A 26955-nucleotide genomic window follows, 5' to 3' on the forward strand; every position below is an offset into this window, starting at 1 on the left:
TTATTTACTTTCCAGCATTGCGTCTCACCAAATAGGTAACAACGTAGCGTGAAATCAACACTCTGCAGACACAATCCACCACCACACCGTTGTCTGCTGAGCTGCAAAAAGATAAATCGTTCGGACACTACTAGTTACAAGCTGAAATGTAATACTTGAGGTTAGGGGTTTGTTTAAATTTCTAACCTAACCTAACCCAACTGTGATACTAACCCTAACCCCAAGTTACACTAACCCCAAACTAACCCTGACCCCTAGTAACCCTAAACAGACCCTAATCCAAAGCAATAATCCATATGCAATAATAATAGTGATGCTTGCCGTACCAAGCACAACTAATCACAATAATCAATGCAGGTTTGACGAAATTTGTAATGCATGTTCTTGTGCATGTTTTACAAAACTTGGAGAGGGCTTCTAGATGACAAAGGCTAAATGTGGATGAGAAATCTAATTTAGAATCATCATTCAGGAGCATTCCATGAGCACACCAATTCAGTAATGCGATCTGCAGATCCCACATTTACCAGCAGATGTCTATGTGACAACACACCACAGATTGCAGGACAGAGAAGAGTGATGTTGCTCCAGTCTCTGTCTGGCTGACTCTCAGATATTTAGACATACCCAACCTGTTCTGAGTGTTGCCCCACTGCACAGAGCTTTCCCTCTGACCTTCCACTGTCTGTCAAAGCACATCTCTTAAGCTCACAGACATGTCAGTATATGATGCAGGCTATCTGTCTGTTTGCTCACTGGCTCTGCACTTTTTCTCTTTCTCTTTGGTGCTTTGTCGGTCTCGTTAGGTCTCTCAAAAGTTTTGCAGTGTCATTGATGGCTATGTTTCCCAACCTTTTTTGTCTCATGTACCCCCACAGCCCCATCAGTAAGGCTCAAGTACCCATTTAATCAACAACAAACCAGAAATGTATTCCTTTAACTCATTATATATTAATATATTATATATTATAATTTAGCATTATCGTATAAAAAGAATAGTTCACCCCAAAATTAACACTCCTTAATTACTCACCCTCATACAGGTTCCAGACCTATATGACTTTCTTCTATGGAACACAAAAGGGCAGAATATTATATATATAAATATATATATATATATATTTAATAATTGGAAATTAAAGTGAATGGTTACTGAGGCTGTAAGGTATTTTTTTTTTTTTTTTGTTCCACAGGAGAAAGTCATACAGGTTTGAATATAATGAAGGGGAATACATGATGACAGTATTTTACTGATGCAATTTTAAACTAAAAACTATCAATGTACTGTATATAAGTGAACCAAACCTGGCACTTTTTGTTACACATTTTGTTTTCTTTCCTCAAAATGGAACTGAATATGATAAGATGGTAGTATGGTAACACTATAATGAGGTTGAATTCATTAACATTAGTTAACTACATTTGTTAACATGAACTAACTTTGAACAATACTTTTACACCATTTATTTATCTTGGTTAAAGTTAATGTCAACATATACTGTACATATTATCATGAAGTTGTAAACATTAGCGACAACAGTTGATGCATTTTTAACTAACCCAAACTAACAATTGTATTTTTATGAATCAACATTAACAAATATTAATAAATGCTGTATAATATAATGTTCATTGTTAGTTAATGATGCCTAATATATTTACTAATGTTAACAAATAGAACCTTATTGTAAAGTGATAGCAATTATTTTATTATTTTGTCAGCTCGATCACCCCAGTATAATAATCAAAGTCATCATTTCTGTTTTATATGTTTAACAAAGAAAAATTAAAATATTTTTACCTCTTAATGGCTACCGCTAAACCAGAGTATGTGGCCTCACTTCCCCAATTCAATAATGTTTAGCTCTTTGGTAAACAGTACGTAAGCAGGGTGTCAGTGGATGTAAATTGAAGTCTATAGGCCGTGTCTCTCTGCATCATTTCCTGTCTGCTGGGAAAGTTTGTCAGTTAGGTGCTATCCTAATGTCTGAATAGGAAGTTCATCTTTAGAGAGATGAAATCTGTTATAAGGCCCCTCTGCTTGCACCTCCAAATGGCCCAATTGAAGTTCTGGGATAGTGCAAAATTCACTCAGTGAATTTCATACTTATTTATTTTCCCAGGATTGTCTAGATTGATATTCATTGGTAGCCAACACAGTCAATGTCAGAAAATCTCTTTTGTCCAGAGTAGCTAATGATTTTCAGTTTTAACTGCTCAGTACCACAATGAAAGATTGTTTTGACCTTTACAAAAAAGTGCTGTGGAACAACCAGGGGACAATATGTTATTAGATGGTCATACCATGATAGTTTAATATTTACCACCATGGTGCTGCATAATTACTTTGTTCATCTACTATAGTATTAATAAGTTTTTACCATCACAGTTGTGTGGTGTGTAAAAAACATAGCATAAAAAAAATATGGTAATACCATGATAATGAGTTGTTTGTTCTTTAAACTGCACTTTTGACTGAGATTAAATTGTGCTTTATGTTGGTCTGTAGTTGTACAGAAGATACACTGAATACTTCTGATGTTTGTAATCCTGTTCTTCAAATGAGAGCATTGGAGCATCTCACCTCAACGGTAAGAAAGCTATTACTATTACTATCTCCATACTAACTGCTGCTAATGAGCTTTTATCATTTACAACTCTTTCATTTTGTTATTTCATTTGAAGGTTTCAAATCAAAACATCTAATGACACTAGATGTTTCCCTGCTTTTAAGCACTCTTTGAACCACAGTATACATGTTTAGTGGTTTGGTGCAGAGACCTTTCACATGCAAACTCTCTCACACCTGTGCTTTGTCCATTTGAGAGCCAGCAGCTCTGGTGTAATGACTGTATCAGTACATTACTATTGCCATGCGGTGCATGCTTAGCTTCCGGCTATTAAGGTAATGTTGCAGAACCTTTCCTCAAGATGGCCTGAACACCTGCAGTCACCTTGGCAACAGAAATATGAAGTAATTTTCTTGTGATTCTGAGAGTGTTGGCATTTGCATCGGACACCCAGGGGAACTGATGATGCATACTATAAATTTCACCTGAATCTTGTGTTCAGCTAAAGAGTTAACATGCTCAATTAGACAGCTTCATCAATGGGCTTTACCTTTAGTGTATAGCTTGTGGTTGTGGCTGTCCTACAACTAAACACATTCAGTAGATATAGGTTTTTGAGCAATACCACTATCCAAATACATACAGTTTAAGAATAAAATAAAAATATAATATTTTTATTTTTTGGCAATCTAGACTAGAGTCATATAATTTTAACATATTTGTCAAAAGTACTAATAATTTCTTTAGGTGAAAAACCTTTTGTAGGAAAAGGAACATCTTTAACCATCAGAGACACAAGCATTGATATTGATTATACATTTTCTTTTTTCCTCCTTGATCATGTTTTTTGATTAAAGACAAATAATGTTGTCTGACCCTGCTGAAAAGACCAGCTCAACCAGCATGCAATTCCCATGCTGGTCTAGGCAGGTTTATGCTGGCTGGTGCTGGTTTGGTGCTGGTTTGGTGCTGGTCTGGTGCTGGTCTAGCTGGTGGACCAGCATACACTAGCCCTGCTTTCCACTAGCAAAACCAAGCTTGTGAAGCTGGTTGACCAGCATGGTCTTTCTGACGTAGCTGGTTGAGCTCTTCTAAAAGCACGGCATCACACGCTGGGGGACCAGCACCCAGAACACAACATAAGCAGGTGACCAGTAATGCTGTTTTTTTCACCAGAGGAGGTGATAAAAATTAGAAATCTTGTAAAAATTTAGTTTAAAACATTTTATAGCCAGCTAATGATACTGTATTTTCTATCCCCTGACCCTACCCCTAAACCTAACCCTCACAGAAACCTGTGCACATCAGTAGATTTAAAGCTACACATGATTTGGCCTATTTATGAGCCTTTTTTTTTTTTTTTTAACTAGCGAGGACCACTTAAAAAGGACATTTTCAAAGATTTGGCACTCACAAATATATTTACATATACATATATATACTGCATATTCAATGACTTTTAAAATGTAATGTAGTTTAATCGTCCAGTAAAAGGTATTAAAATACATTCCTTGCACCTTGAATACATGTGTACACAGCTTGATCATTACGGTAAAAAAAGATTACAATTATCATGCATTTCTGTGTAAAGAATATCAAGGTTCCTCAGGGTTACAATGACCTGAACAAAATGGGCCTTTTCATAAAAATGTCAAAATATTAACATTTAATGATATCACAAACTATATACAGGTATACAAATACAGTATATTATGGGGGGCCAAACAATAAATAATTACATAAAATCTGAATAGTTAAATGTAAAACCGTAATATATTGTTGCGGATAATGGAGAAAAATAATCTTGGGAGAAACCAGGCTCACTCTGTTCCCCTCTGGCTAAACAACATGGATATAATATTTGTTTTTGTTTTGTTTATTTTTTGTTTTTTTTTGTGTGTGTAGTGCAAGTCATTGTTTAAAATTTGTATAATAAGTAAGTGTTAAGGGCCAGTGTTTAAACAAATATTTTTTATGAACTGTAAGATTAATGACTAATGTCTTGAAGTCCATCCTTGATTAACTGCAGAAGTTCACAAAGATGCATTGTCCTTTGTTTGTTGACTGATGAAGGCTTTTGTTGGCAGTTAAAGGTGCAATATGTAACTTTTCTCATGTAATATTCACCTTTTTTTGCCAATGTGTGAACGGCTTGTAACGCAACTTAAAAAATGAGCCCTTCCCGGTCTTCCTAGGTTGCCTATTAAAGCTTGTGGACTGATTTTCATGCGAAGGGAGCGGGTCGCTTTTGCCGGGAAAATCCAAAGGATGTGACGTTTATGCGCAAAAAAAAAAAATAAACATTCCCGTCTGGCTAATCAGAAACGTGATCGTGGTTGAGCGAAAACTAGAGTGAACATCAGCAGGGTATTTGATTCCTGGAGGGACATTCGTTCGGTTTTGAGGATCAAAACCGACCCTGAATTGGCATTCTTCTTATTGGACAGGTAAGCTTACATAACTGCAAAGCATGTGAAATATAGTGCCATAAGGATTGATCTGTGTAATATTAGCTAACTTGACCTTGCCTGCTAACGCTGATGAATTGCAAGCTACCTTGCTTCGTAACTTTCAAATAATTTCAACGATCTTCTCTTTATACCAAAAGTCAGCTATGCTGTAACTGACAGTAACTGACATAATGTTAATCTGTAATTATGCAGCAAGGTAAACTACAATAATACATTAAATGAATTCTAGACAATGTTCAAGACAATGCAAAAAGCTCCATTTATTAGTGTAACATAACTTGGTTATACAGAAAATATATACATCCTATTATTATAAAACAATAGCGCATCGATGTATTAAAATGACAGTTGTGATGGAATCACATCAATACTGAATTGTGTCAACATATTTATAATGTACAATCTATTTTATAAACAGCTACTGTCTGGACTCAAGATGGCGCCGAGTATGGCTGCTGCGTTGCTAGTTCCGACACAACATAGCAATGTTTTGTTTGTTTTGTTCACAATTCTTATGTTTTTTGTCTTGGATGTTGTCTGCCTTATTGTCTACGACAGACAAACACTTTTGGACATTGGTTCAGCGATCTCACACCGAAAACCGGACTTCACATTCCTCAATGCCGACCCGCTGTTTACAAACACGCAAGCGGAGCCCTTTGTCTGGGCAGCACGGCCGCGGAAACGCAGGAGGGGAAAAAGAGCCGGCGTTCTCATCAGAGTAAGACGCCGCACAAATCGACCCCCGCTACCCACTATTCTACTGGCAAATGTTCAGTCTCTGGATAACAAGCTCTGTGAGCTGAAAGCGCGGATCTCTTTCCAACGAGAGACGAGGGACTGCTGCATTATCTGCCTAACAGAAACTTGGATGTCTGCGGAGATTCCAGACTCAGCCATTGAACCCGCGGGGTTCTCCGTGCACTGAGCGGACAGAGCGAAAGACCTCTCAGGTAAAAGCAGAGGTGGTGGTGTATGTTTTATGATCAACAAATCCTGGTGTGATCAGAGGAACGTACATTCTATCAAGTCTTTCTGCTCTCCTGATCTGGAATTTCTTATGCTTCTGTGTCGACCATTCTGGCTACCGAGGGAATTCACAGCGGTAATTATCACAGCTGTGTACATTCCCCCACAAGCCGACACAGACCGGGCACTCAAGGAACTGTATGGGATTATTAGTGAGCAGGAAACCGCGCACCCTGAGGCCGCGTTCATTGTGACCGGGGACTTTAATAAAGCCAGTTTAAAATCAGTCGCACCAAAATATCACCAGCACATTAGTTTCAACACACGAGGGGACCGGGTTCTGGATCATTGCTACTCTCCGTTCTGGGATGGCTACAAATCCCTCCCCCGCCCACCATTTGGCAAATCGGACCACTCTTCCATTCTGCTTCTGCCCGCTTACAGGCAGAAATTGAAACAGGAAGCACCCACCCTCAGAAGGATCCAGTGCTGGTCGGACCAATCAGACTCTATGCTACAAGACTGTTTTGATCACACGGACTGGGAGATGTTCCGGTCCGCCTCTGATGACGACATCGAGCTTTACACTGATAGCGTAATGTGTTTCATCAGAACGTGCGTAGAGGAAGTGATTCCGACCAGAACTGTACGAATCTATCCGAATCAGAAGCCGTGGATCAATAGCGATGTTCGCACGGCACTTAATGTGCGGACCTCCGCTTTTAATTCCGGGAACGCGGGGGAGCATAAACAAGCCAGTTATGCCCTCCGAAAAACTATCAAAACAGTAAAACGCCAGTACAGGAGCAAGATTGAAGGACAGTTTAACACCACCAACTCTAGAAGCATGTGGCAGGGAATTAACATCATCACGGACTTTAAAGGGAATAAAAACTCCGCCATGAACACCGCTGCCTCTCTACCGGATGAGCTAAATACTTTTTATGCTCGTTTTGAGGGAAATAACACCGCCCTCGCGGAGAGAGCTCTCGCGGCTGAAGCTACAGAGGTTAGTTCACTCTCCGTCTCTGTAACGGATGTAACCCGATCCTTCCGACGGGTGAATATCCGCAAAGCCGCGGGCCCAGATGGCATTCCGGGCCGTGTCATCAGAGCGTGCGCGAACCAGCTGGCTGGTGTTTTTACGGACATTTTCAACCTTTCCCTCTCTTTGTCTGTAGTCCCCACATGCTTTAAAACATCCACCACTGTGCCTGTACCAAAACAATCAAAAATAACTTGTTTAAATGACTGGCGTCCTGTTGCTCTGACCCCCATCATCAGCAAATGTTTTGAGAGACTAATCAGAGATTACATCTGCTCTGTATTGCCACTCAATCTTGACCCGCTGCAGTTTGCATACCGCAACAACCGCTCCACTGATGATGCCATTGCATCTACAATACACACTGCTCTCTCCCACCTGGAAAAAAAGAACACTTATGTGAGAATGCTGTTTGTAGACTACAGCTCAGCATTCAACACCATAGTGCCCTCCAAGCTAGATGAGAAACTCCGGGCTCTGGGCTTAAACAGCTCGCTGTGCAGCTGGATCCTGGACTTCCTGTCAAGCAGACGCCAGGTGGTTAGAATAGGCAGCAACATCTCCTCATCACTAACCCTCAACACTGGAGCCCCGCAGGGCTGTGTTCTCAGCCCACTACTGTATTCCTTGTACACACATGTCTGTGTGGCAACACATAGCTCCAGTGCCATCATTAAGTTTGCTGATGACACGACGGTGGTAGGTCTGATCACTGACAATGATGAAACAGCCTACAGAGAGGAGATGCACACTCTGACACACTGGTGTCAGGAGCACAACCTCTCCCTCAACGTCAGTAAGACAAAGGAGCTTGTGGTGGACTTCAGAAGAAAAGAGAGAGAACACAGTCCCATCACCATCAATGGAGCACCAGTGGAGAGAGTCAGCAGCTTCAAGTTCCTGGGTGTCCACATCACTGAGGAACTCACATGGTCCGTCCACACTGAAGTTGTTGTGAAGAAGGCTCATCAGCGCCTCTTCTTCCTGAGACGGCTGAGGAATTTTGGAATGAACCGCCACATCCTCACACGGTTCTACACCAGCACTGTGGAGAGCATCCTGACTGGCTGTATCTCCGCCTGGTACGGCAATAGCACTGCCCACAACCGCAAAGCACTGCAAAGGGTGGTGCGAACTGCCAGACACATCATCGGAGGTGAGCTTCCCTCCCTCCAGGAAATATATACAATCCGGTGTTTGAAAAAAGCTCGGAGGATCATCAGAGACTCCAGCCACCCGAGCCATGGGCTGTTCTCACTGCTACCATCAGGTAGGTGGTATCACAGCATCAGGACCCGCACCAGCCGACTCCATGATAGCTTCTTCCCCCAAGCAATCAGACTTCTGAACTCTTGATCTCCCACGATCAAAATACATCAGCACTGCACTTTATTACCCTTACTCTTATATCTCACACCGGATAGTAAAAATTATATTATTATTATTCTCTCTTAACAACTGACTATCAACCGACAGCCTGAATGTCAATACAGTACAATACTGTACATTCTATATATATATATATATATATATATATATATATATATATATATATATGTACTTTTTTTTTATATATTTTTTATTTTTAATTTTTATTGAATAATGTGTATCTATATAGTAAAAAAAAAAAAAACAGCGTATTTTATACTGTACAGTGTATGTTATTATTTGTATATTGTTGAGTGTAATTATGTGTATAACACATGTTTAAATTGTGTTGTGTTAATTTGATGTTATTGTAAATTGGTATATGTCTCATCACTGTCACGACTGCTATGTTGATCGGAACTGCACCCAAGAATTTCACACACCATTGCACTTGTGTATATGGCTGTGTGACAATAAAGTGATTTGATTTGATTTGATTTGTCATCATCCACCAAATTTAGCTAGCAGCTATTGATAAAGCTGGCTAGCTAGCTAACGCCGACATAGGCTATCATATAAATGCAGTCAATGTATCATGCAAAGAAAAGTGATTACTTCAATCTACAGTCTCGCATAGTCAGACCTATATCCACACTTTGTTTTAGCCCTGTTCCAGCACTGGAGAGTCAAATATAATATGCAGTCTCAAAGTTTGTAGTAAAACAATCATAACTGTGTCATTTTAATTATGCTACCTCATCTGTCACCATGAAGCCGGTGAATCACATTTAGTCTCTTTGTTTTGTTCCCTATGGAGTGCGCACAATCACGAGCTACAGGCTGCAGTTCACTTAACGGCCACAGGTGTCATTAATAACAAGGGTTTCTGAATCTTACATACTGCACCTTTAATTGATAGTCTGTGTGTTCCTTTTTAAGAATGTTGTCCATCATTAGACCAAGGTGATGCAGGCAGAGATCAGTGAGGTGCATCGTAGTTGAACCGGCAGGTCATTTTGGTGAGGTTTGTTGAGGTCCATCCTAAGTCCAATGTTCAGGCAGTGGCACATGAAGTATCCCATGTCTTAAGGTTGGAGTCGGCATCAGTTCATCCTCTGAAGTCCATCTTAGTAGACTGAAGTGATGTCTGGCTCGCACCGGCTGCAGTTAGTCGTCATCACTCAGCGACATGTAGCAGTGGAGTCAGACACCAAGCATGAATGGAGCTGGATCCGGCTGGCTCTGGTAACCTTGGGATATGAATACAGAGGTTGAGACAGGAAAACAAATAGAATAATATTAGAATAGATGCCATTTAATTTATTGCAAAGTTATAGATTAACAGAAATGTTTCCGGTTCCGGTAGACATAACTAAAGCAGAATAACTATGAGTTGTTGGATAAATTAGTTGTATACCTGGCTGAATAGATGAGTCTTTAGTCTAGACTTAAACTGAGAGAGTGTGTCTGAGTCCTGAACAGTGTTAGGAAGACTGTTCTATAGTTTAGGAGCCAAAAAGGAAAAGGATCTACCTCCTTTTGCGGATTTTGATATTCTAGGTACTATTAACAGGCCAGAATTTTGCGATTGTAATGAACGTGATGCAATATAGTGTGGTAGAAGGTCACTTAATTATTGCGGAACTAGACCATTCAAAGCTTTGTCCGGCTAATTTAATATCATTGTGTTGCGAACAAGACAGCACTGACAATGCAATACAACAGCTGTCGACTGAACACAACAACTCCGACATCAACACTATTGATGTTTATTTATGTACTGTTTAGTTAAATGTTTTTCATGATTCATAGTGCTGTTACAGGAAAGTAAGTTTTCTTCTTCTGGTGATGTTTATTGCCGGTGGACAATCCAGTTTATGGTGCATTACTGCCACCTACTGAGCTGGAAAGTGAAATGTCACAAGAAAGTCTTACAGTATTTCCTGTAAGGAAATCAGAAGTTTACATACACTTAGGTTGAAATCATTAAAACTCATTTTTTAACCAATCCACAGATTTAATATTAGCAAACAATAGTTCTGGCAAGTCGATTAGGACATCTACTTTGTGCATGACACAAGTAATTTTTCCAACAATTATTTACAGACAGATCGTTTCACTTTTAATTGACTATATCACAATTCCAGTGGGTCAGATGTTTCAATACACTAAGTTAACTGTGCCTTTAAGCAGCTTGGAAAATTCCAGAAATTATGTCAAGCCTTTAGACAATAAGCCAATTAGCTTCAGATAGGAGGTGTACTGAACTGGAGGTGTACCTGTGGATGTATTTTAAGGCCTATCTTCAAACTCAGTGCCCCTTTGCTTGACATCATGGGAAAATCAAAAGAAATCAGCCAAGATCTCAGAAAAAAAAAATTGTGGACCTTCCCAAGTCTGGTTCATCATTGGGAGCAATTTCCAAATGCCTGAAGGTACCACGTTCATCTGTACAAACAATAGTACGCAAGTATAAACACGTGGGACCACTCAGCCATCATACTGCTCAGGAAGGAGATGCATTCTGTCTCCTAGAGATGAACGTGGTTTGCTTCGAAAAGTGCAAATCAATGCCAGAACAACAGCAAAGGACCTTGTGAAGATGCTGGAGGAAACAGGTAGACAAGTATCTATATCCACAGTAAAAACGAGTCCTATATCGACATAACCTGAAAGCCTGCTCAGCAAGGAAGAAACCACTGCTACAAAACCACCATATAAAACCAGACTACAGTTTGCAAGTGCACATGGGGACAAAGATCTTACTTTTTGGTGAAATGTCCTCTGGTCTAATGAAACAAAAATTTAATTGTTTGGCCATAATGACCATCGTTATGTTTGGAGGAATAAGGGTGAGGTGTATAAAGTAGTGATCCTAAATGACATAAGACAGAGAATGTTTTCTACGATTAAATGTCAGAAATTGTGAAAAACTGAGTTTAAATGTATTTGGCTAAGGTGTATGTAAACATCTGACTTCAACTATATACAGTACTGTGCAAATGTTTTAGGCACTGGTGAAAAACGTTGCATAGTAAGGATATCTTCAAAAATACTGCCATAAATAGTTTTCATTTATCAATTAATGTCATGCAAAGCCCAGTAAACTGAAAAAAAGCTAAATCTATATTTGATATGACCATCTTTCCCTTCAAAACAGCACCAATTCTCCTAGGTACCCCTGGACAACGTTTTTCTTGGTTTTTGGCTGATAGGATGTTCCAAGCTTCTTGGAGAATTTGCCACAGTTCTTCTATCTGTTTAGGCTGTCTCATTTAATCCCAGACTGACTCGATGTTCAGTAGGGGGTCTTTGTGGGGGCCATGACATCTGTTGTAGGGCTCCCCTGTTCTTCTATTCTAATCTTTTCTATTTGCAAAAGTAATGTTTGGGAGTCTAACATTTATATTTCCTATTGACACACTAAAGCTGAAGATATACAACTATCTTAAGATCAATGTTTTTGTGAAACATCTTATGTGCCTAAGACTTTTGCACAGTACTGTATGTATAACACACACACACACACACACACACACACACACACACACACACACACACACACACACTGTATATTAAATTTCACTCACAGTCTTCAGGGTCTGACAGGGTCCTCTCTGTTTTATTTATAAAGGCTACATACATGTTTGTTACACCACATGACTTTGGTTTGGTTGACAAAAGTTTTTAAAGTATTGATCATATTTTAAAAACAGAATTGCTGCTTTTTTTGTATATATATATAAAATAAATAATTATAATAACATATTCTACACTACCCATGCCAACTTTTCTTTTTTCAAAAATTTAAGCTTTTAATTAGACTTAGATTTTTTATTTATTTATTTATTTATTTTCTTTTTCCAGACAGTTACACCACATGACACTCTTTACTTTAAGCCCCAGAAAGAAATGCCAAAATGACTTTTGAACTCAGTAATTGAAAACATATTTATCATAGGAGAGGTGTATTGAAGTATTTGTTTTGTGTTTTTATTTTTTACCATTTCTAATATGCTTTTTTTTTTTTACAGTGGGTCTCTGATGGTTAAAGCGAGCATTTGTAGTTGGCCTGTGCAGGGTCACTGTGGCACATTTCCCAGTCCAGCTTCATTTTTCATTGCCCTGAGTCTGTACAATCTGGCTAGGAGCTGCCACATCAGACGGCCTCATAGGACATGTAGTGTTTATGGGCCACTAAGCACAGTTAAACACCTCCATTACTTGCTGATACACACCTGGTTTACTAATGCACATACCTCCCATTGTCAGAGGGCAGATGGACTGCCCTACATAACTGAGTGATATTTCCTTTGAGGTGCTTGATGGATAGGATGCATTTGTATTCATAATATGCTGTGTACTCTGGGATTTAGAGCCAGAGTTTTGTCACTACTTCAAAATACATGGATTTGACAAGAGTGCAGTCAGATCTCTAATAGATCTGTTTAGAGGTTTGGGTCCAGTTTTCACAGGGGTGGATTATGCACTGGCCAGTGGGGCCAGTGCCCAGGGGCCTCTGACTGACATGTGCCTCCAAAGACATTTGCCCCTGGGCCTTGTGGATCCATAATCTGGTCCTGAGTCTTCATCCTCAAATATATTGTATGGTAGATTGGAAATCAAAGGCAGTAAAGGTAAACAAAAAAATAAATAGGAATAGAAAATTCCTCTATATCTCCTGCTAAAAATGTCCAAGTATGAGTCAAACAAGACAACACCCTGTGTAAAATAGATCTGAAATGCAGTGCTGAGCATATGATTGTAAATTATTGCTTTAAACCCACGGTTTTCAAACGGGAAGGCACGGTGATTGATGATAAATTCACCAAGTCACATAAAAAATAAAAAAAAATTGTAAAGATAAATGAAAATAATTGGCTTAATGGATGATTGACTGTATAGCTCTATGGGGTTATAATGCTGTTATATGCAGAGGCATAGATTCCAGGGGGGATGGGGGAGGTAACCCCTCCAATAATCAAAACAAGCAAGTACAACCCCCCCCCCCAATATTTATACCATGATCAATGGAAATATGTAAATGCTTTATGCTGCAACACCCCCCCCCCCCCCCCACCCCATATAGCTTTTTAAACTATAGAGATATCTTCAGAGATTGATCAAGCTACATTCAAAAACTGTGCTTTCAGAGCTCACTGCAGAATTTCTTTGGTTTTTAAATTCAGTCAACCGATTTCATACCCATTTCGGCTAAAGAAACATCGGCACACATTTGCCGATTTTTATGTGAGATTAGGCTGCTTCTATTACATGTTCAGCTTGGTTTTTGTCAGGTTTGGTTTCAGTAAGGTTTGATCAGATAATTAGACATGACGTCTGATTTTCTGAAGAACCATGTCACAATTTTCTCTTTTAATAGGTGCAGAATGAACTTCTCGTGGCTCTGGCTCACAAGGCACAGACTAAATCAAGTAAGGATTGTACTGTTTTCAGGATTTGAATGTTTTTTTTTTTTTTTTTTTTGCTCGATAGAAGTGCATAATTTTGAGCTTGAGTGCAAAAAGTATTTTGAAAATAGCTTTTTAAAAATGCATTAGCCCACTAATTGTTTTTCAACTTCAAGCAATACCATACAAGGTAGAATGCTGTTGTACTAAATATCAGCATAGCTATGATTGTAAATGAAAGTCCTGTAAACAAGAAGGACTAACTTACAGATTAGACACAATAAATCCAATAAGTTTATCTACTTTCACTCCACTTGGAAAATAGTTTCAAACGAAACCAAAATAGTACCAATCATTGTGTCACCAAACAATGCACAGACTGATCCATCTGGAATGCTGCAAACACAGACAAGTGGAGTGACAGAAATAGTAAAATACCTCAGTGCTGTTGTACTAAATATTGCCACTATTGGAGGACCAGAACCAGTGCCAGACTGGTGTTCATTTTGCGGCACCCAGACACACAGTTCAGCGTACTCAGTAAACATAAGCAGGATGAAAACACAGTGTGCAACAGTGAAATGTGTCCATGGTCATAGAGATTTTGGGCATGCATTGTAAGTAGTCTCTTTTTTTTTTTTTTTTTAAGTCATAGAGTTTTATGATCATCAGTAGCAATGTTATCAGGAATGATATCGAGTTCTAAAATAACAGAATAAAATGTTTTTTCATGAGAAATAGTTTTATGTGTTTTATAAAAAAATTTCTCAGTTCTGAAAGTATCTTTTTCTTGCCACAATTACAGCATGATGCACAGTGCGAATCAAATTAACACCTGGCTTTCATTCATGCTAATTTGCTCTCACTCTTTCTGTTTCTGAAATGACTTTCAGGCTTGATAAATCACTTTGTTGCTTCAATTTGATTAATTTGCTTCATCGCCTCTCTTTATTATGCACATTTGAAGGCACTTCCTAAATTGCATATTAATTTCGGGGAAACACGCAAAAATTGCCGAGAAGTGCTATTTTGCTCATCTGAAAGACGCAATCCTCAAAAGACTACGTTAGTAGACTTTTTTGCGTGTGCAGTCAAGTTTGCAAAATTTTTTGGTCATAATCAAGGTCATAGTGTTTCGTCCATTTTTTTTTAAGATTTCAATTGAATCTGTTAATGTAAATAAATTCCCAGTCTGAAAATGTATGACTGTTACCTATAAAATAAAACTGACATCTAATACAAAAGTAGCTATAAATAATGCAGAGGCACTAAACTCATACTAAACCCATAACTAAATTGGGTTTAAAATAGAATGTGATTATTTAGAATAGAATAGAACATTTGTAGAATACTGTTATGAAATAAAATGTATAAAATGTTACAAAACAGAACATTGAGTAATTCTTTATGGGGGCATCTTTGTCACTTTTGATGGCATTTTTGCACTGCACCCTGGTTAATATGTTACCCTGACTGGAACTAACTGTACTTGCTAAATAATTTTTATTTTACAGGGAACGATGCAAGCAGTCCAGAGCACAATACTGACACCCCACCACATTCTCCAAGTCCTGCTGAGCTCAAGGTAATGAGAACACAGATTTCTTGCTATTGGGGTTTGCATTGACTCGTATGTGTGCATGTGTCAGCATGTGTGTATGTGTTGGTGTGACTCTATGTTTTGCTGAGCTCAACAGCCATCCGAGTTGCCCACTGCTGTCCATACGTTCCCTGATTTAGCACTGCTTTCCTGCAGCCCAGTCATCAGTAGAAAGCCCTTGACCTGGCAGAAAGGCAAAGGAACCATGATTGGAGATAGATGGATACTCTATACTGTGTGTCAAGATAGAGTCTTGTGCCTGTCTTATAGGCTCTTGGCTTTTACAGCTCTGTGTAATATCTGATGCTTCATTGCAGTACATCTGAAAGGTCTATGATTAAGACACCAGAATAGCAGTGGTGCACAAGGACAAATTATGTTTCATAGAAAATGCTCGGCTGTACAGGCTTTAACATAAATGCCATTTTATAAATAGGGACCTAAAATCCAGTGGTTCTCCATTCATTTTTCTAAAGGACCCAGATTTTTCATTTCATTTCAAATGGCAACCCAAGACAAATTGTTCATTAAACAAAAGTAAATATAAATAAATCCTAAAGTCAAACGTTAAAATATATTAATTTTTTGTTTTGTTTTTTGTTCTTGTAATATATCATAGATATGGGGTCATGTCCTATCTTATTGTATCTCTAATCAAAGACAATTCATTATTAGCCTAATTGTGTTTGATAGCTTCCATGGAAATTTGTTTTCTTATGGTTGGACATGTTAGCTCAATAGTTTATCACTGTTTCTTTTTAATGGTTATTCCCTATTGTCAGATCTTGATAATAACCATAGTTTATTCTTACCGTCCATTGTTTTCTATATTCACCCCTACACTGAAGTGCTATAGAATGTCAGGGACTTTGGTTGTGTTGAATTTGTCTAGCATGTTGTTTGATTCCTTATATAGCCAGGAGAGCTGATATGGAAATTCTTGAGTGTGTTTGGGAAAAATTCCTCTCTTCTTCCCTTATTTCAGAGAATTAAGTCACAGGTTTCTCCTCTGGACATGTTTTCCATTGTGTTTGAATGGAGCAGAAAGAAACAGGATACATACTTGATTACTCTTTTTAGATGCATTTAGATGGAGTATTATTTAGCTAGCTTTCTGGGGTATTCCAGATATATTTAAAGTGTTGATCTGTGATTTATTCTGTTTAAGTCAAAAAGTATCTGTATGCTTTATGGTTGTCAAGCTTTTGGAACATGTCCAGAGTTAATGTGATGAACTACACCTGAGGTTACACTGCTAGGACACCTTTGTGAACTTAATGGGAACCGACTTCATATGTACACTTAAAATGAATTTAGGACTTGTTGGTGACAAGTAATTGCAAACATAGTAAATTTAAGTTCTATCAGGAAGACTTGAGTGAAATTTAAGATGACATTTATTTGATGAATATAGAACAGAAATGTAATGTCTCTCTTTGGCGTAAGCCCCGTCTGGTGGTCCGAAGAAGTTGTACTCCGAAACGTCATATCCTGCCGGAGATAGGAGGTAGGGGCGAGGAGCCTACCCCCGTGCAGGACGGGACTCAACCTGTGGTGGTGGGGTGGTGGAGGTTGTCATGTTAGCACACTGAAACAACAGTGTGATAGAATGTGAGCAGACTTATAAAGCAATGGCTAACATGTGATTGGCTAGGAGTTACCTAGCTAATGGTGCGATGATGTACAGCTGCTAGTCTTCCCGCTAGAACTACGCTGCGCTTACATTTCTGAGAAAAGGGTTGCATGATTTGTTGCCACTTTGGTGTTTGGTATTTATCAAGTTGTCTAATTCAATGGAATTCATAAATTTTTGAGTAGGGTCTACATACTCAAAAACATATTTTAGCCTATTTTTTTACTTTTTTTATTTATTCATTTCTATTTCATAACAATATTCCATCAAATTGAATTGTGTAAGGTTTAACAAAATTAGATTAATAAAACTTAAAATATTTCATTTTTTTATTTTATTAAAGATTACTCAATTCAATTTGATGGAATTTTGTTATGAAATTGAAATGCGTAAATCTTTAAATTCTTTTTTGAGTGTTTTGGGACCACTGTATATACTGTTTGTATGACAGCAAGTGTTACATGACCATAATGCTGGTACATGTATTAAAGATTGTACTGATTGAATGGCATCTTAGTTTACATAATGGTTCACCCATCAGTAACCTGCCCTCCCAGACCTCATGCTGGCCTTTCTCCCACTTTCTGGAGATTGTGAAACTTCCAGAAATGGAAGGGACTGCCAGATGTTTCCTGGTCGCCCCCACCCTGCCTATGTGCATATGAGAGGGAAAGATAGAGGCAGGTTCACTCTCCCTCTCAGGCAGCACTGTCTGTGAGTCTTCACTTTTTAAAGCTTTCCTCCTGAGCGCCTGCAGCTCAATTACCTCAGGACTACTGTGGCCATCTCAGCTAACTCATAGACAGGGGGCTTTCAGTCTCACCTGAGTAAAGACACAGTTGAAGGAGTCAGTGTGACGGCTGTCAAACTCACAGTGACTCAGAGAGCGAGCTGCTTATGTGCGCTGCAGCCCCATGGCGTGGGACTGTGGCCTGAGGTATGTGTTTTCTGTGTCCCCTGCACTGCAGCAGGGCCCTGGAGCTGGTACATGCAATAGAGAGGACATCAGCCGATTGGAGATGGTCCAGAGACTGGCCAAAGACGGATGCCGCCTTTTAAATGGCCCACTCAGAGCTACTGAAAGGCCCAGTGAGGTAAGATGCAAACTAATATTCATGTGCAGTGGGGTCCAAAAGTCTGAGACCACATTGAAAATCTTGGATTCAAAATCAAATTTAAACATTAAAAAAAATCAGTGGAGAGTTTAATTATGACATAAAATGTATAGAAAATTATTTAAAGTTCTAAACTATTTCTAGGTCAGTAATCAGCTAATAAGCTAATTTGTGATGTTAAACATGTTAACTTGTGAAGTCCATGTCAGCTTGAGTGCATAAGGGAACATTCCAAATATTGTTAATCTAACATCAACTTTTTGATCAAATTGATTCTGATAATAATATTTTTAAGTAATATATATATACTGTATTTGAGGTCAAAATAGACAGTGGTTTTAAACTTTTGGAATCCATTCTATTCACATGGCTATTCACACACACAATATTATTCTTATGAAAACATCAGAATGATGTTTGCAGTCAGTACACATGTTGGTTTTGTCTCAGAATTTGAGATTTTGAGGTTGTTTAAATATGAGGTAAAAGTTATTACTTTGTTTTATAATAGCAATTTTGTTGAAATTTGTGTAGCAGCACACTTACAGGCTGATATTTTCTTTATTTTTAATGACAAGTCATTGTTTGATGTCACTATAATCAGGGGGTCTACATTCAAAATCTTAAACTGATTACTAAACTAAAACCAAAAATGGCACCAACGTACTTATCCTAGTCTCTGATTGGCTGATCCCACAATAGTCCCAGTTTGTCACTTCCTGATAGCAGTCAGCCACTTACAATGGCAGGAAGAGTTTACATGAGTGCCATAAGGTTGGTGGCGACCATTCACTCCTGCCAGGTCGTAGCATTCCATTATGAGTGAAATATTTATTTGACCTTTCTTAAACAGAAGTATAATTATACTGCATTGTACTTCTAACAATGATAATGGACTTTAAAGCTAAATTAAGACAAGCTCTTACTTGCAGTAATGAATTATTTCTTGACAAAAGCTTTTGACCCAAATCACTTTTGTGCTGCAGAAAATGTCACAGTATTTGAGGCAAGAGTATTCTGCTGTCCGGATTGATTGCGTTCTCTCCTCTCTGTATTTTCAGACCTCTAGGATGATTTAATCAGTCTGTTCTTATTAACTGGCAGCTAGATCACTGTATACTATATCAGTTAGACGTTTGCACACACTTCAGTTAATTTATATTACCCATTATATTAAAAACCTTATGATCTAAAATCATATGCTTAAATGCATGTATGCTTTGTAAGCAAATATTATGCCTACATATGAGGTTCTCTACAAAACTAAAGTTGTACTTAATTATTTTTGAAACTTGGACCAGATAGTAAAAGAAAAGCAGTAAACAAGTTGCCAGCATAAAGGGGAACCCTTTCAGAACTGTTTAAAAAGCATCCCAGGTCATTCCACCTCATAAAATTGGTTGAGAGAAGACATTGAGTTTGTAATTTATGCAGGCAAAGGGTGTCTACTATTAGGAAACTAAAATAAAACATAGTTCCATTTGTTTAAATAATGGTTTTGATGACTTTAATATTATTCCCAAATGTGGAAAATATTATTAATAAAAAATGAGTAGGTGTATCCACACCTTTGAATAGTACTGTTAGTGTTAAATAACCTCTTTTATTAACCCTAATTTTGTACGAAATGTAGAATTATATTAACCGTTCTAAAATGTGTTGTTGCTTCAATACCATCACATGGTTGTGGTAGAGTTTTCTATTGAAGGCAAAGAGTTGCTGTTGATATGGGACACTTGATGCATGTTTTTATAGGAAGAACCCAAGAGGACAGAATCTTGTCAGTTAGTGCAGAAATTATGTTGTAGGGAAATGTGATGTTGCATGTTAATGCAATAGCTCTTTGAACTGGACTGATATATGAGTTTATACTTGCTGGGGGAAGAAAGCCTGTTGTGGAAATGGGCACTGCATGCAGACATTATGTTTTGTAATGTCTGACATAACTTAGAAATAACTTCTGACATACTATTAGAAATAATACCCCCTTCGATGTTTTTTTTTTTTTACATTATGATCAAGCTATTTCTTATGGTGTATCTGAAAACTTACTAAAGCACTGCATTTACATCATCGTGTTTATTTGTCCAAATGTCCTTTAAAGTGTAACTTTGGACTTACAGGTGCATCTCAATAAATTAGAATGTCGTGGAAAAGTTCATATATTTCAGTAATTCAACTCAAATTGTGAAACTCGTGTATTAAATAAATTCAATGCACACAGACTGAAGTAGTTTAAGTCTTTGGTTCTTTTAATTGTGATGATTTTGGCTCACATTTAACAAAAACCCACCAATTCACTATCTCAAAAAATTAGAATACATCATAAGACCAATAAAAAAAACATTTTTAGTGAATTGTTGGCCTTCTGGAAAGTATGTTCATTTACTGTATATGTACTCAATACTTGGTAGGGGCTCCTTTTGCTTTAATTACTGCCTCAATTTGGCGTGGCATGGAGGTGATCAGTTTGTGGCACTGCTGAGGTGGTATGGAAGCCCAGGTTTCTTTGACAGTGGCCTTCAGCTCATCTGCATTTTTTGGTCTCTTGTTTCTCATTTTCCTCTTGACAATACCCCATAGATTCTCTATGGGGTTCAGGTCTGGTGAGTTTGCTGGCCAGTCAAGCACACCAACACCATGGTCATTTAACCAACTTTTGGTGCTTTTGGCAGTGTGGGCAGGTGCCAAATCCTGCTGGAAAATGAAATCAGCATCTTTAAAAAGCTGGTCAGCAGAAGGAAGCATGAAGTGCTCCAAAATTTCTTGGTAAACGGGTGCAGTGACTTTGGTTTTCAAAAAACACAATGGACCAACACCAGCAGATGACATTGCACCTCAAATCATCACAGACTGTGGAAACTTAACACTGGACTTCAAGCAACTTGGGCTATGAGCTTCTCCACCCTTCCTCCAGACTCTAGGACCTTGGTTTCCAAATGAAATACAAAACTTGCTCTCATCTGAAAAGAGGACTTTGGACCACTGGGCAACAGTCCAGTTCTTCTTCTCCTTAGCCCAGGTAAGACGCCTCTGACGTTGTCTGTGGTTCAGGAGTGGCTTAACAAGAGGAATACGACAACTGTAGCCAAATTCCTTGACATGTCTGTGTGTGGTGGCTCTTGATGCCTTGACCCCAGCCTCAGTCCATTCCTTGTGAAGTTCACCCAAATTCTTGAATCGATTTTGCTTGACAATCATAAGGCTGCGGTTCTCTTGGTTGGTTGTGCATCTTTTTCTTCCACACTTTTTCCTTCCACTCAACTTTCTGTTAACATGCTTGGATACAGCACTCTGTGAACAGCCAGCTTCTTTGGCAATGAATGTTTGTGGCTTACCCTCCTTGTGAAGGGTGTCAATGATTGTCTTCTGGACAACTGTCAGATCAGCAGTCTTCCCCATGATTGTGTAGCCTAGTGAACCAAACTGAGAGACCATTTTGAAGGCTCAGGAAACCTTTGCAGGTGTTTTGAGTTGATTAGCTGATTGGCATGTCACCATATTCTAATTTTTTGAGATAGTGAATTGGTGGGTTTTTGTTAAATGTGAGCCAAAATCATCACAATTAAAAGAACCAAAGACTTAAACTACTTCAGTCTGTGTGCACTGAATTTATTTAATACACGAGTTTCACAATTTGAGTTGAATTACTGAAATAAATGAACTTTTCCACAACATTCTAATTTATTGAGTTGCACCTGTATCTGGGACTGCTGATGGATGCAGGATGGTTTTAAATCTATAAAATATGTTCAGCTGATTTTTGTACGTTGACTCATAGATTCTGTTACTTCTGCAGGCCATTCACACATAGATTCTGAATGTTTACCAAAAACTGAAGTTACCAAATTATCTTCTAGCAGTTATATGCATACAAATTTAGTTGTCATCTTCCTGGAAAATGCTCCAAAAATATTGATGACTCATCCTGCACAGCACAGATTTTTGTCCAATGATATGCTCTCTATAGAATGAGAATGTCCCTCCCCTTAATGCCACCTGCATCTGACTAGCAAGAAGCTAATCATGGTTTATGATTTCATGGTTCAGAAGCAAAACACAGCTGTGACGTGAACCATGCTGTTTAAAGAAAATGGACAATTTCCCACCCAATTTCCTGGTTCAGTAGGTTCAAACATCAATGCAGGAAAAAAACAAAAACCTGCTCTCGTCAAGCTATTTCATTAGGTATTTAAATGAAATGATGATCTTTTATTTTTAATTCAGTAGCAAGTGTGACTTTTTTAGTGGTTCAGATGCTTTAAGATATCCAAACTGGGAGTTATGATAAAGCTGATGTGAATACTTTGGTGTGCATATTTAATGCTTTTGTGTCTTTTACATCAAACTTGCCATGAACAGACCTTAACACAGCAGACTGCTGTTAAGCACGTCGGCGTGAGACACAAAGCCAGTCTAACAGTTAAGACAATGTGCAGAGGGATGAGGTCAGCTCTTTGATTTACAAACCCTCTTACAAGTGCATACCACACATATTGCATGCTCTCTGCTTTGTGTTGCAATCTCTGCTATTAAACACAAGTGGAGCTTTGCAGAGCCTCTTTGCTATGGCAGGGATCAGACTTGAATAAACTAAAGGCTGGTGGTGGAACTATATGCTTTCTGTCTACTGCTCCAAGTCCATTTATGTGTTCTAGTAGGTTTAGTGGGGATCTATATGCATGAATTTAAACTAAACAATGTTATTCTGCCTTTAACAATATGAGACAATGGGTACTATAGGCACAGATTGGATGCATTTTAAATGGAGAATTACCATGTTTTGCTAATTTTATCAAGGGTAATGCTTAATGTGCAGTATGTGCTCTGGTTTTTGTTTGGATTTATCTGAATCCTACTGTATATCCCAGTGGCCCTTAGGAACTGTGTATGAGGATATATGAAGAAAAAAAAAGTTTATTTCAGTTGGAATTCTGGAATCCTTTGTGCAAGTAATGGCAACAGACCAAGAGATGATTTAAAGTATCACATTGTCTTTTTGTCACTTAGATAAACAGTTGCATAGATAAACACTGTTCCAGAGGCTTCTGCTCTGTGTTCCAATGACTAAGGCGTTTGCAGCTTACATAACTGTAATGAAAGTTTTCCATATTTTTTTACCAGTGTTTTTATTATTATTATTAGATAGATAGACAGACAGACAGACAGACCAATAGACATACAGACAGACAGATGCTATCTGAATACAAAACCATATCTTTGTGGCATCTCATTTGCTCTGGAAGCAACTGTCGGACTCCCAAGGATGGCAACAGGCCATCTATGGTCACAGAATCAATAATTCATTGTATAGAAAGACCTCCACTTAGTGAGAATATCTATAGACTATTAAGAGAATGAAGTGAGTTCAGGGCTGTTGCTGATTATCATTTCAGTGAAAACAAATCTGAAGTAAACCAGGGTGAGAACTTGACTTTCACTCGTAGAAAATGCATTAAAAATCACCTAACCCCCTTAAATGCAAAAAATGTGTAGCTTTCGACTGATCTTAAAATAACAGTACCTTCAGACACTGTATAATCACAGAACAGGTTGGCAAGGCCTAATCATGACTTATGCAGTCACTTCAAAAGGGAGCAGAGGCCATCAAGAGACCTTTCAGTCTCTTTTTTGATTGTAGTGTACCACTTAAAGGGATAGTACACCCATAAATCATTTCTGCCATAATTTTTCATCACATCTGTGATCAAAGGTCATCAATTACTGACCCTTATGTTGTTTCAAACCCTTATGACTTTCTTGCATGGAACACAAAATTAGATTGTAGGCAGAATGACAGCCTCAGTCACCATTCACATTGTATGGTAAAAAGATGCAATGGATGTGAATGGTGACTGAGGGTAATCTCTTTATGGAAAAAAAAAATCAGTTCTTCATTTAAATATTCTTTTACCCTTACTCTGTTTGTAGAAAGAAATTTATGCAAATAAATTCTTACACCAAATGGACTCTGCTCATCTTTGTTTGCCCCCAGCCTGCACCAGAGCCATAATAACTGATGGAAGTGCCATTCAAACAGTGAGAAGAAAGTTGTTACTTCACTTCCAGCAAGAGCATTAGCTGGTGCTGTGTAATGTTCCATAGTCCTCTGTCACTATTTAAGCTCTCAGTTTTGTCCCCCCCTGGAGTCTGGATTTCACAGGCAGGACTTGTCTGCAGTATACTTCCATTAATGGGGCTTTTTGCCAAGGCAAATCCAAGCTGAAAGTTCTGCCTGGGGAGATGAGTCTGTGATTGTGTTTTTTCTAATGCAGTTTGTGCTGATAGTCTCAACTGGCATCCTCATTACTGAGCGCACACACTGTGTGTCTGGATTATTATAATTTTTAAAATGCCACTAGTTTTTAATTTTTTTTTTTACATTTTTTATTCATTTTATATTTTAATTTTCTATTTCAGGGAAATGACAGGTTTTAATTTTATTGAGTTTAGTGTGCATTCAGCACCACAAATTGTTCCATCTGCCTATGAAGACACACAATACTTTATCAGAAATTGGTTGTTTTACATTTCACATCTTGTTTGGATGGTTCTTTTTGACTGAATACACTGATTCCGAGTCAGACTTGAAAGAGTATGCAATAAGACCATACAACATTGATGCAAATGTTGAAATACTTAAGTTATTTTATCTATAATTGTCTGTCTGTGAGTTTTTATTTACATTTGTATTTTTAGTTAATTTTGGTTCTTTTGCAACTTTTGTTTTTAGCTTTCAGTTACGAAAATATTTTATTCACTGCTTGATTTCTCTTCATTTAATAATTTTTGTTGCCTGCCTAATTATGGCCACACACACACACACACACACACACACACACACACGCTTGTTTTTATATCATTGTGGGGACTCTGCATAGACTTCCATGCATTTTATGGATTTTATACAGATCTAACGATAATTTCTATCCCCTAACCCTACCCCTAAACCTAACCCTCACAGAAACCTTTTTGCATTTTTACATTTTCAAAAAAACATAGTTTAGTATGATTAATAAGCCATTTCCCTCATAGGGACCGCTGGCTGGGCCCCAACAAGGTAGGTGATCTCAGGTTTTAATATCCTTGGTCCCCACAATGTAGTATAAACATGTATACCCAAACACACACACACATATTGGTGCGGCTATCCTAATGAGGACTTTCCATATACATAATGATTTTTATACTGTACTAACTATAGATTCTGTACCCTAACCCTAACCCTACACATAAACCTAACCCTCACAAAAAACTTTCTGCATTTTTACATTTTCAATAAAACATCGTTTAGTATGTTTTTTTTTTTTTAAGCGATTTGAATTATGGGGACACTAGAAATGTCCTCATAAACCACATTTATAGCATAATACCCTTGTAATTACCAGTTTGTAACCTAAAAATGTCCTCGTAAACCACCCAAACCCGCTCACACACACACACACACACACACACACACACACACATTGCATTGACTGATGTGCTGTTTTCTGTGGTTCAGGGACAGAGTGCATGAAAAACAGCTTATTAAAGCATGCGCGTGCACAAAAATGCAGTATGATCTGTCCATTAATTACCCTGCTAATTTAAAGGAATTGTTCACCCAAAACGGAAAATTCTGTCATAATTTTCTAACCCTCATGTCATTCCAAAGCTGTATGACTTTCTTCTGTAGAACACAAGATAAGATGTTAAGCAGAATGTCCAAGCTGCTCTATTCCATTCAGTGTAAGAGGATCAGTGTATTCCTTGAACAAAGCTATCATGTGGCTTCAGAAGACATGAAATATCTCTCACAAGTCATATGGACTACTTTTATAATGCCCCCCCCCCCGGGCCCGATTCACTTTCATTGTATGAAAGAGGGCAGCATGAACTTTCTTCTAAATGTTTTCTTTTCGATGTTCGATAGAAGAAAGTCATGCGAGTTTGGAATGACATGAAGGTAAATAAATGAAGACACAAATATCATTTTTGTGAGAACTATCTTTTTAAATCCCATTGGCCCTCTTCTTATTTTATCATTGTAATGAGGATTTTTCTGGAAGAGTGCCAGTAAGATCTTCGTCAGTACACTGTTGGCAGAAGCATTATTGAAGAAGGCATAAGATGTATACACCCATATTTACACACACACAAGTAAGTCACACCATCTATTCAACTCACATGCTGCAGAAGGGCAGCTAAATTCAGTTCAAACAAACTCTTCCCTGGAGTTCACAGTCCAGAGCAGTTTATGTGCTCCTCAAGCATTCATATGGGTGCATATTTAGATGCCGTCATCACTTTTCTTATGAGAGGCTCTTTCATAGCTTATTGAGTCTGCACTAGTCAGTATTTGAGCTCCTGGATATGTAAAGGCTAAGTGTTTTTGTTTTGTCACAGTTATGATTGTTGTGATGTTTACGTCACTGGTTGTGTATATACTGTACAGTAGGTTGAGCTTTATGACTGAATGCATATTGGATGGGATGGATTGGTGTGTTTCCAACAATAGCAGTGGAATTCTGGTTCCAGGCCTTCATCTATGTATAGAAATAATTTCCATCATAACACACAAACACATGTACAAGTACACTGTACTTTGCATACAGTACAATGGGAACAAAAAGGCTGAAGTGATGAAAATCTGGTCTTTTTTTTTTCATTTAAAACTGTAAATTAGTCCTAGCATTTGGATTTAAAAAAATCCCAACAATATTTAAGATTCTAAACTAATACAATGTCACTAATCAATTGTGAGCCAATTTGTGACATTGATCATGTTAGACAT

The 26955-nt window shown here is 38.1% G+C and overlaps 1 protein-coding gene across 1 annotated transcript in view; it reads left to right on the forward strand.

Annotated features, from left to right (window-relative positions):
• The window catches only part of LOC127453051 (rap guanine nucleotide exchange factor 5-like), an 87866-nt gene that overhangs the window by 16285 nt on the left and 44626 nt on the right, over window positions 1–26955 (forward strand). Inside the window, exons 6-9 of the mRNA XM_051719059.1 lie at window positions 2510–2591; window positions 13807–13858; window positions 15349–15419; window positions 18036–18161. Coding sequence (XP_051575019.1) covers window positions 2510–2591; window positions 13807–13858; window positions 15349–15419; window positions 18036–18161 — 331 coding nt within the window. The remainder of the gene's footprint in view (window positions 1–2509; window positions 2592–13806; window positions 13859–15348; window positions 15420–18035; window positions 18162–26955) is intronic.

This window comes from Myxocyprinus asiaticus, chromosome 15 (assembly GCF_019703515.2).
Source record: "Myxocyprinus asiaticus isolate MX2 ecotype Aquarium Trade chromosome 15, UBuf_Myxa_2, whole genome shotgun sequence".
Classification (NCBI taxonomy): domain Eukaryota; kingdom Metazoa; phylum Chordata; class Actinopteri; order Cypriniformes; family Catostomidae; genus Myxocyprinus; species Myxocyprinus asiaticus.